General features: G+C 46.1%; 1 protein-coding gene across 2 annotated transcripts; it reads left to right on the top strand.

The window, feature by feature from the left end:
- Window positions 1-634: 634 nt before the first annotated feature.
- Uchl1 (ubiquitin C-terminal hydrolase L1) lies at window positions 635-10330 on the top strand. 2 transcript variants are annotated; one of them, XM_051198301.1, is made up of 9 exons: window positions 635-730; window positions 839-850; window positions 1337-1465; window positions 3954-4104; window positions 6340-6425; window positions 6522-6569; window positions 7126-7192; window positions 8154-8212; window positions 9951-10330. In XM_051198301.1, exons 1-9 carry the CDS (start codon window positions 698-700, stop codon window positions 10035-10037), a joined length of 672 nt encoding a protein of 223 aa, XP_051054258.1. In that variant the 5' UTR covers window positions 635-697; the 3' UTR covers window positions 10038-10330. The 2 variants fall into 2 exon arrangements, with proteins under 2 accessions (XP_051054258.1, XP_051054256.1); XM_051198299.1 differs by having other exon boundaries at window positions 671-730; window positions 839-862.
- Window positions 10331-11336: the final 1006 nt, after the last annotated feature.

The following is an 11336-nucleotide window of genomic DNA, read 5'->3' as shown; positions in this document are numbered from 1 at the left end:
CTAAAGTCTTCAACGTCTGTAACCTCTGTGTCTTGTATATTACAGTCCCTGCTTGTACCATTTCCCCGCGACCCCACTGGTCCTTCCCCGGAGTCACATTACATCAGCCTCACTAATGCATTATTGGTTGCATATCAGATGATTTATTCTAGGCAGTCCATTAAAAAAAATGAGCACGGACACAGGTTCTATTTAACATGGAGGACAACTTGTCTGAGGTTAAGTACTAATTGTTCTGAGATGGGGGCGACAAATATTTATATTCATATTAAATATCTATGTATTTATATATACCTGTTGATTTAGTTTTGTTTTTTTTTTTTTCTCAACGCTTCAGAGACCCTCGAACTTTGTAGTGATTGAGACGGTAGAAAACAGGTTCCCAGAAATTAAAAGCTCCATCAAAAACGCTGCTCCGTGCGCTCAAGTAACACCCACCAACAAAAACCATCTCAACCACCGGATTATCTCACCGGCGAGCGAGACTGCAAGGTTTGGGGGCTTGGCTGTACCACTCTGTGTGGTGCATGGGGGTGTTTGAGGCCGCTTATTGGTTTCCTCGCCTTGATTCTGCTTCTGCCTCCCCTGCTCAGGCTTCCCCAGTGCGTCGGACCAGCGCTTTATAGATGCAGCTTGGGCGGCTCCGCCGGCTGTTTTTCGCTCTTTGGGGTTGTGGTTGCTTCTGCAGTCCGCCAATATGCAGCTCAAACCGATGGAGATTAACCCCGAGGTAAGCGTTGCTGCTGGGCCGTTGTGGAAGCGCAGGGCGGGCCAGATAGCCGAATAGGATCACGTTATTGTTTTTTTTTTCTTTTCTTTTTTTGCATTTGCCTTTCAGATGCTGAACAAAGTGAGTGGCATGGTGCGCAGCCTCTGTACTTTTCCCCAGGGAGCATCACTGGAGACGCCCAGCCGGCCGCGCCCTGTGCAATGGAAGTGGCCGGACTGGTGCACCATGCTGGATGTCTTTTCTGCCCTGAGTTATTTAGAGGTTGGGGGTGACTGAGAGATCGATCACAGGGAGGTGGGGGAGGATGCACCCAGACAGGAGCGAGCTCGGGGGGGGAACAGCTCTCGAGGGCGTGGCAACTGCCTAGCAGACTAGTCCGAGGGCTTCGCGGGAGCCACGTGTGGGCCGAGCTTTGTGCTGTGTCACTGTGCGGCCCAGAGGGTGGGACGTCGCGGAGACTCCTCCCAGACTCGGGTGGGGGTGGGGACCTGTGTGTGTGTGTGTGTGTCTTGAGGGGGTGGGGGATGCGCGTGCTGACCCCGCCCCCTAGCAGGTGCCCATCACTCCCCTGGATCTTTCGGTCTGGCTGCCCTGTCTCCTCTGCAGGTGTTGACCAGGCTGGGGGTCGCCGGCCAGTGGCGCTTTGCTGATGTGCTAGGACTAGAGGAGGAGACTCTGGGCTCAGTGCCATCCCCTGCCTGCGCACTGCTGCTGCTGTTTCCCCTCACTGCCCAGGTAGGGTGAGGTCCATGATGGGCGGGTCTCAGATGATGCACAGTGCTATGGGATGCGCTCTTAACCCACGATGATTCCCTCTTCCTCTAGGGTGGGGAATAAAGATTCCACCTCCTACTATGGGAGGTGCCTGCATTTTCGTGGTACCTATTCATTGTAATGGCCATTATTACCTTAAATTTGGAAGGGAAGGATCACCTCTTTTTCCAGTTACCCAGAGAAAGGACCCACTCTCTTGGTTCCTGTATTTTTCCCAGCTTTTCTTTCACTTGGGGATGTCTGTTGTTTCCTTTTAAGGTCACTGTTTGGTTCTCAGACTCCCACCTAGCTGTAAATTAAAGAGAAAGAGCCTGGCTTGCTTGAGTCAAAATGTTCCCTTAATTTACCACCTCCATCTGCTTTTCTGGTGGATTCAGGGATCTTCTCCCTGTGTCTCCCCCCCCCCCCCAGCAGACACACTGTTGATCCTGAATTTAAAAGCTGAATCACGGGTGCACAGAATCTTTTCAGCAGCCGTCTCCACCTCTCTGACCTTGTGGCTGGATGAAGTAGGTCTTTAGCACAGTCATGGAGACACCCTTTCATTTTCTGACATGGTCTTCCGTCTTCCAATGTTCGGGGGATATATGTGACTCAAAAGACAGAGCATCAGACATAAACACAAAACAGTAGGATGTGTGTTGTCCTGCAGTGTGTAGAGCCCCATAGATCATGGCATCCTCTGTCTCCTATTGCTGTCAGTTCCCTGCAGATTCAAGAGGGGATGAGATGGGCAAAACTTGGAGGAGACATTAGCATTTCTGTCATTACTCTAAATGGGATGAGGTAAATTAAATACCATATTAAGGACAGGTGTCCTAGAAGCATTCTTGACCAACACTAAGCTGTATGGGAAGGTTTAGGCTGTCCTCTTAGCAAATGGTCTATTGTGAGTTCAAACGTAGTTTGGAAGGCCTTGGTGACATACTTTATAGTCAAAGCTTTTATTGCTTGTCAGGCTGACTTCCTTGGCGTGGTTCCGGAATAGCTCCTGACAGGCACCATGATGACTTGGAGGTTTTGAGCAGAGCTCAGGCCTCTGGGAGGCAGTGGCGCAGCCTGTTTGCTTTCAACTGCTCACTGGTCTCCTTTTGCAGGCTCCAGTGGGTCTTTTTAGAGAACATTCCAGTCTGGTTGGCTGTTGTTTTGTCCTTTTGCTGCAGCCCAGACTGCTCCATATATTGATTTCCTAGTGTGCATATAGAATGGGTAAAACAGATTTTTTTTAAATGGAAAATGAAACTTAGTTGGACTTCTACAAGCTAATTTAGGAAACATTAATCCTCACTCAGGTTTTGTTGGGGAAACCCTAAATGGACATTGTAATTTATTTCGTGAGATGGTCACTGAAGTATCTCCATGCAAGAGCCCAAACAACTAAAAGGTGGTGCTAGTCTGTTGTACAGTTGTAGCTGATTATCCTTAAGAGGCGTGAAAGCCCTTAGCAGTAAAATGATGCCAGCACATTCTAAGTGGAGTTCCAGCTCATCATTTTGTGGGATGACAGCCCTACTCCTCTCCTAGAGCCACAGAGTAAAGGCACACTCCATTTCCATGTACAGTAAAGGAAAGGCTACTAGAATTGGAGCCAGGCTGGCTAATGTACTAGGTGAATTCTGCTGGCTGTGGGCAGTAGGTATTTCCATAACAGTAGCACCTGCTTTTGATTGACAAGTCCTAACTTCCCAGGTCTTCCAGATTTACTAGTGAGGGGAATAGACAGTCTTCTGAGTCATTGTACAAGACTCAGGCAATGACTTGAAGAAATCCTGTTCATATAGTAGTCTCCAGATGATTGCTACTGTCCTCTGGTTAGATTGCTGCATTGCTGGCAACGATAAAGCAGTGCCTTATCTTCCTCTTACAAGGAGAAAAGGGTTTTTAATGTTTTGGGTTTTTTTTTTTGATGTTGTGTTGTTTTGTTGAAATCATGGTCCATTCCTTGTACCAATGTCTTTCCAAAACAAAACAAATGGGAAAGGAAGCTCTTACATCTACTTGCCCCTTTCAACAGTTAAAGCTTGTTTTAAAGACATTGACTCACATGCAAATGGAACAGTTGGAGAATAAACACACACCAGCTGGTGTTACCACTGGCTGTTGGTCAAAGGTTGACGAGGACACCTGTATGAAATAATAGTCACTGTTCTTATCGAAGAGGAAAAACCCCTGAGTGGAGCTCTTCTGGATTTCCTGATACCCCATCGACAGCTAAAGATTGCCAGGGTGTGTAGATAGCCTTGGGCAACATCCCAGGCAGCACCTGCCCAGGTCTGCATGGGTGTGCTGGGGACGGGAGGGAGATGAGCTGTTCTCTGGGCATCAGCCAGCATCTAGAACCATGACCCCTGGTCATACACCCCACTGAGCATCTCTTTAGAACTGGCTGGACTGCCATATGCATTTGTATTTTGAGATAATACCCCCCTCACCCCCCTCTGATTCACAGCATGAGAACTTCAGGAAAAAACAAATCGAGGAACTGAAGGGACAAGAAGTTAGTCCTAAAGTGTACTTCATGAAGCAGACCATCGGAAACTCCTGTGGTACCATTGGGCTGATCCACGCAGTGGCCAATAATCAAGACAAGCTGGACTTTGGTATTGTGGCTTAATAATTTGATTAGCCGCTATTTTTTAAACATTTTCTGTTGGTGTGGGTGTGTGCCACAGCATGCCTATGGGGGTTAGGGGGTATACAGCTTTGTGGGGTCCTCTCCTTCCAATTGATGTAGGTTTAGGGGGGACCAAACTGGACACCCAGCTGAGACGTGGGGTTCAAAAGGTTCACAGTTTAACAGTTTATTTCAGCAACATATAAAATATAAACAGATGACGGGACAGACAGAATCTCACTCTGTAACTCTGACTACCTGGCTGGCCATGAACTCAAGGTGACTCTCTTGCCTCAGCTTCCTGCTGGGGCTTACAGGTGTGTGCCTCCACACCTGTCCTTAAAGTTGTTTGAAGCCTGTTAAGTCAGACTGCTCACCCAGATACAGTCTCATGAATGGAGTTTGCAGTTTCTCTTCTGTGGGGAGGAAACTAATCGTCTAAGTTTGGGTTGCATCCCCTTCCCAGTGAGCTTCCCGTGTAGCTCACAGCTTTGTGGGGGCTTAGCTAAGAAAAGGAGGGCCAGCTAATGTAGCTATTCTCATGTGCACTTCTTTTAATTCCCCAAATTGTAAGGAATTAAAGGTGATAGCCAGAAGACCTGACCAGTAGGGCCCATCTGCCGTGGTTCTGCCTCTCCTAATTGATGGAGGAACCAGAACAGCTGAGGAGTCCCTGACACAGGAAGTCATAGCAGTAGGCTGAAACTTGAGGGACATGGTTAAGAGCATAGTGAGGCAGAGAGTTTCTGCCCTTCTCCAGCAGACGCTGAATGGGATGTGGGGAAAGAGGTCTGAGCCCTTAAGCTTGTGAGAGGAACAAGAGTCAGCCAGAAAATGTTACAAATGTTACATGTGATTTAGGCCCAGAAAATGCCAGAGAGTAAAGCTTTCAGGCTTTGAGAGCTGTGTGGTCTCTAATTTTGTAGCTGCAAGCTATCACTGCTATGGTGGAAGTAGATGGGTGTGGCTGGGGTTGATGAAGACTATTTCTGAAAAGAAATAATAGTTATTTGCCATCTCCTAATTTTGAATTGCTGCAGATGGCTACAAATTGAATATCCTCAGCATTTGTGCTCCTACAGATCAAATACAGACTTAGCTACTCAGGACACTGAGGCAGGAGGATCACTTGAGCCTATTAAAGGCCACTGAGAGACCTGTGTCCAAAAACAAACAAATAAGTATAGCTCATTAGTTAGTTGTCTAGCAGTACAAGGCCCTGGGGTTGATCTCACACATATACACACGTACTCTTATATATAAAAATATTTTCACTACGATGCTTGGATTAAAAAGCACCCTTGTATACTTTTTAAACTAAAATGCTGGCTTGTCCATAAGTACCTAGGTCTAGAAGTTCCTTTTCAAATATGGATGTGATGAAGCTGTATTAGGAAGCTGTATCTTGGTCCTTTTTGCTTCCTCTATGAAGCCTTGCTTTATATCTGGAGTCTGTTCCTGAGATCAGGGTGATACTGGCATGTTAGAACCGTAGTAGAGGCAAGCTCCATGCCTCGATCCTTCTTGTGGAGTTAGACGATCCCCATCAATTCCAGGTTTTGGTTTTCTTTTTGTCGGTGATGGGGATCAAGTCCAGGGCTCCTGTACTTACCTCTACTGAGCAGCAGCAGTGCTGAGACCAAACTTCACTGGGCTCTAAGCCAGAGAGCACAGGCAGGGTGTCATATTCCTAAGACCTTTATGTGAATGGCATTCTATATTCCCTTTGCCACTCTGAAATGAAAATCTGGGCTTTTGGAACTGTTACTAAATTAGAGTATTATTGTGTCACCATATATATAAAACAGATGCTCCATTTGAATTGGGAAGTGGCTCAGAGTCAGCCACAGACACAGTGGGCTCTGCTTTTAAGGGACCAGGACCCCGCAAACGCATGATTCAGGTACATGGGTGCTGTGAGGAAGTGGTGAGATTTGAGACACGAGTGGTGCAGGACTGGGGTGTCAGGGACCAGGTGAAGGAAAGAAAGCGCACTGAAGAGTGGGCCAGCCTGCCTGGCTTGATTGTAGCAGCAAGGAGTGGTTGGGACACTCTGTAAAAAGGGCAGCTACCCACACCCCTGAGGCCATGTATAGACTGAGGTGGTTCCTAGGGCCAGCTGTGTAAGCCGAAGTGAACAATACATGTGTGCCTTCTTACATCGTCTGGTCTGTGCTAATGTGTACACTTTTTTTTTTTTTTTTTTTTTTTTTTTTTTAAGAGGATGGATCAGTCCTGAAACAGTTTCTTTCGGAAACAGAGAAGATGTCCCCTGAAGACAGAGCCAAGTGCTTTGAGAAGAACGAGGTAGAAAGTGCTCCTGCAGCATCACCTTTCAATAGCTCTGAGGGCTGCACCCCATGCTAATAGTTCTCCCTAATGGCTTTCTCTGCTCTTCCGCAGGCCATCCAGGCAGCCCATGACTCCGTGGCCCAGGAGGGCCAGTGTCGGGTAAATACCAATGCAAGTAACAGACTTGAGCCAGGCTCACCCCATCCCACCCACCCTCTCTGTTCCCTGTGGAATATTTTCAGGAATCACTTACTGCAATGCAATGAACACCCAGAAAGCCCTCCTCTTATAACTTCCAGACTTGATCTGTTTGCCTCAAATAGTTTGAGAAATCTACTTGGCAGGTAGAATAATTCAGTGGTCCATTCTGTGGTTAGCTTGTAAGAGCCATGGGTTCAGCTCTAGCATTGAAAATTAAGTAAGCTATAGTGTGTGAAGAGGCCCTCTAAATTCAAATACACAATTTAACTTAGAAGCCTGGGCCTGCATTGGCACAGTTGTCTCTTCTGGACTTAGGCAAGATACCCTTCCCTAGGCCTGATCTCCTTCCCACTAAAAGCACCGAGTGCACAGGGCTGTACAGCTTCCCCGACCATTCCAGCATTTCTGCCTTCGTAGGTTTAAATGAAGTCTGTTCCACTTGGAGAGTAAGAGAATATTTTTAATAAGTCATCTGCTACCTCATTAATCTTATTTTTCCTTGATTCTTCTTCAGGTAGATGACAAAGTGAATTTTCACTTTATTCTGTTCAACAATGTGGATGGCCACCTCTATGAACTTGGTATGTATCGCTCCATTTTGGAATCCAGTAGAATATCCTGTATTTGTTCAGGCTTAATCTCTCTTACAACATTGGTATATGACTTTCTGGCAGAATGTATGCAGTGGTTTATGAAGCCTTAACTGTGTGTTCCAATGGGGCCATTTAGTCCTCTGTCATATCAGTTGGCCCTCCTTGGGCAACTAAAAATGCCCAGTGAATGGCTTCAGTGACAAGCCAGTGAGAAGGGTAAATCAGATTGGCATCAGCTGTAGGGATTCATAGCACTCCCTCACCCCACTCACAGTGTCCCCTAATATCCATTTCACGCAAGGATCAGTGCCTGAATATGACCTTCTGTAATATTAGAGCAGATGCTCTGTAAAAGAATTTGGTAGGAGCATTTGTTTAAAACAAGTTCTCTTTACATACCCCTGGCTGTCCTGTAACTCACTATGTAGACCAAACTGGCCTCAAACTCACAGAGATCAATCCGCCTCTAGCCTGCTCCCCAAATGTTGGAATTAAAGGCATGCACCACCATTCTCAGATTGTAAAGTGAATTTGGATCTGTTGGGCATCACTTCTATTAAGGAATATCTACCTTGTAAAACTCCTCCCTTTTATTTTTGTGGAAAAGGCTTGTAGCTGCATCATCTCAGACTTAAACTCCTAAGAGCAAAGGAGACGGGGACATCAGCAGTTGGAAACCCAGAGCACTTTCCTGCAGGACTGACTGACGTTTTATCTAAAACATGGGGGTCGGTTCCCTATCAGGATAGCTGGGTCAGGCCCGTGTGATCTCAACTGTAGACTAGGATTTTCAGTGATTGTCCGGGAGCGCTCAAACGTCATTTCATCCTGTTGCTTTCAGAGCAGGTTTCCCTAATTGGAAGACTCTAAAACTCCTTGTGGGTTGGGCAGCTGCCGTAGTCTCAAAATGTGTAGGGAAAGCTGACTGTGCCTGGCTTCTTTGTTCTAGATGGGCGAATGCCCTTTCCAGTGAACCATGGCGCCAGCTCAGAGGACTCTCTGCTGCAGGTAATCCCTGGAATGCGTCTCCCTCCATTGCAGACACGCTTCCTCCAGCTACTTCTGTGTGTTTTTCTGCCATTCAGAATGGCAGCATCAGTTGTGTTGGCTAATAGCATTCCTTTAGGGCTTAAAGATCACTTTAGTCATTCTATCTGCCTCGTTTTATAGCAGGTGGTTTTCAACAGGATCCTTCAAAGAAGGCCTGACTAATCTGTTTCGCGTGCCATCTTCAGATAGAATTGGCTCCAAAGCTGTTGTTCAGCTTTAGTGTGGGATTAAGGTAGCTATTGTTTCATTGTCAGATTATACCATCATTACAGAGGAGAATATCAGTTTTCTCTACCTTCCCTAATCCTCCAAGGCTTCAGGGTATGGCTCAGCCTTGCTGGATATATATATATATAACAAAATTTGGCTAGGTAAATTATATATATATATATATTCTCACATGGTCTACTGGAATTGGAAAGCAGGGGATTGCAGATCACTTGGCTAGAGAGGTGGCTCAACCATTAAGTGTGTGTACTACTCTTGCAGAGAATCCCAAGTTTAGTTCCCAATACCTATTACCCAGGCAGCTCACAACCACCTGTGATTCAGGCTTTAGGGCATCCACAAACATGCACAAACCTGCACATACACATACCCATAACTAAAGGGGGCTGGAGAGATGACAGCATACAAGAGATCTGACACACTTGCAGAGCATCTGGGTTTGATTTCTACCTCCATGTGGCGGCTCACAATCATCCATAACTCCATTTCCAGGAGAGCTTTCCTTGCCTCCACAGGCACCAGGCATTCAAGTGGCACCTAGATACTTATGCAGGCATTGTACCCATATACTTAATTTTTTTTTTAAGAATTAAATCTTTAAGATTCAGGAGGACTGTGCACCCATCCTGCTAGAAGTGACTATTGAAAAACTCAGTTCTGAACTGTTCTAGGCCTTTTTGACCTAACAATGAGTCTTTAGGTTAGAATTTTAATGCTGTCACAAAGGAATGTCTTAGGATAAAACACAAGACTTTAAATAAAAGGGTTGACTTTATTTGTAGTAGCAACAATACTTGGTGTGCACACTTTGGCGGTCAGCAAAGGTTTTCTGTGAGGAATCAGATAGGAAGTAATGGTGCTTTGTGTGATGTGTGGCTCTGTGACAAGTGCCCAGGGCTGCTTCTGCAGCTCTAAGTCTGCTAGACATGTCTGTGTCTGCCAAAGTTTTGTTCACCAAGCTGGCAAGAGGCTGGGTTTGGCCTGTAGGCTGTAGTTGCTGACTCCTGGGCTGGGTGATTCTGAGTTCTATCTTCTGTTGAGTCCCTTTTAATGATGCAGGAAGTGAGACTCCTTGTCCTTTTCTCCAAGATGACACAGAAATTAATGCCCAAGGTTTCTGTGAATTAAACAGTGAAATGAACTATGGTTCTTGGCCACTGTATATTGAGAACCTTCTTTGTAGAGGGTCCCAGGCTTTAGAATAGCAAAGATTTTGTCACCTCACAGCACTAGTGAACCAGTTGATACCAAACCAAGCACAAGAACGTGGAGTCATTTGTAATGGGGGAGTGTGAGTTAAAGTCGAGCCTGTGGTGTAGAGCCCCAGTACCTGGAAATTTCCCCTTTGCTTCACTCCTTCAAAGTTGATGAGGATAAACTGCTCCACTAGGCTTGGAAACACTTTCTCTTTGAGATTCCCATCTCCAGCAGGTTCTGTAAGTGCATTAATGCCATTCCTCCTTTCCAGGATGCTGCCAAGGTCTGCAGAGAATTCACTGAGCGTGAGCAGGGAGAAGTCCGCTTCTCTGCAGTGGCCCTATGCAAAGCCGCCTAAGTCCTGGGGGAGAAAACCAGCTGCTCCCCTTCCCCGGGGCAGGCCCGCGCAGCCCTGCCCTTGACCTGCAGCTTTAGCACTTAGAACCACAGCCCCATCACCTCCACCCTTCCCAGGCCACCAGGGAGCTGTCACAGCCACGCCAGTGTGAACCTCAGAGGAGAAGCATTTCCCCTGCTGTGTGTCGTATCCTAACATCTATGGCTTTTTTGGTTTATGTCTGTAAGTTAAGGCTTTGGGTGTGGTTTGTCTGTCCTTAAAAGGAACAATAAAACTTTTCTGCTGGTAAAAGAAAGAGTATCGGCTGGTTTTTATGTTTCCTTTTATTCATGTCCCCAGCCCAGCCTCTCATATTGTTTTGATGAGTGATAGACAAATGTCTCCCATCTAGTGGCAGGTAAGAAAAGTACCATAAAATAGTATTGGCTTAGTGTTGAGTCCAGACTTTTTATTTCTGTGCACGTATAGACCTATACACACCTGTAGAAAGTTCGGTGTAGGCTGGGTGTGGTAACTCAAGCCTGTAATCCTAGCAAGAGCTGAAGCAGGAGGATTGCCACAAGTCTTCAGGCTGGCCTGGGCTATGGAGAGCGACTTAGTCTTAAAAAGAAATTTTTAAGAAAATTTTAAGAAAAATTTCAGTAAAACCCACACGAATTTTTCTGTATCATTGATGTTTTATGTTAGTATCTTATTATCCTGGCAACACTCTTAGCTGAAGTCCACAGTCTGCCATTTCCTTAGTGTGTACTGACGTCATGTCTCAGTTCAGGGTCACGTGTTAACATGCTCTTTTTGACTGTGTTCTTTGCTCTAGCCTCCTGTTGTTTTGATGACCTGGATTGATTTGAGCAGAATTGAATGAACAGTTTGCAAGTTGCCCCTTGATTTCAGATTTTTTTCCCCCTTAATACTGTGTATGTGTGTCTCTGTGTATGTGTATGTGTCTGTGTGTGTGTCTCTCTGTTTCTTTGTATGTCTCTGTATCTCTGTGTGTGTCTGTTTGTGTTTCTTTGTGCGTGTGTGTGTGTCTGAGGCACAGATGTCACAGTGAACACTTGGAGACCAGAGGACAGCCTTTCAGAATTCAGTTCTCCTTGCACAATGTTGGAGGCAGGGTCTCTGGTTACTGTTGCTGGGCTGCACACTGGGCCGGATGTATTGCCTCCACTTCCCTGCAGGAGTGCCGAGATTACGAATTCACACTATTGCATCTGGGTTGTTCCAGGGATCAGACATTGAAGTTCCTCAGCAGGTGCTTCACTCATGAGTCATCTCCCCAGTACTGATTCAGGTTCC

This window comes from Phodopus roborovskii, unplaced genomic scaffold (genome assembly GCF_943737965.1).
Source record: "Phodopus roborovskii unplaced genomic scaffold, PHOROB, whole genome shotgun sequence".
In the NCBI taxonomy this organism is placed as follows: Eukaryota; Metazoa; Chordata; class Mammalia; order Rodentia; family Cricetidae; genus Phodopus; species Phodopus roborovskii.
Note: the sequence above shows the minus strand (reverse complement) of the source record. Positions and strands in the feature narration are given on the sequence as shown.

Coding starts and splice junctions, on each gene's coding strand:
- Uchl1 (XM_051198299.1), top strand. CDS start 698: ATGCAGCTCAAACCGATGGAGATTAACCCCGAG. Junction 731..838: donor CGATGGAGATTAACCCCGAG/GTAAGCGTTGCT, acceptor TTTGCCTTTCAG/ATGCTGAACAAAGTGAGTGG. Junction 4,105..6,339: donor TCAAGACAAGCTGGACTTTG/GTATTGTGGCTT, acceptor TTTTTTTTTAAG/AGGATGGATCAGTCCTGAAA.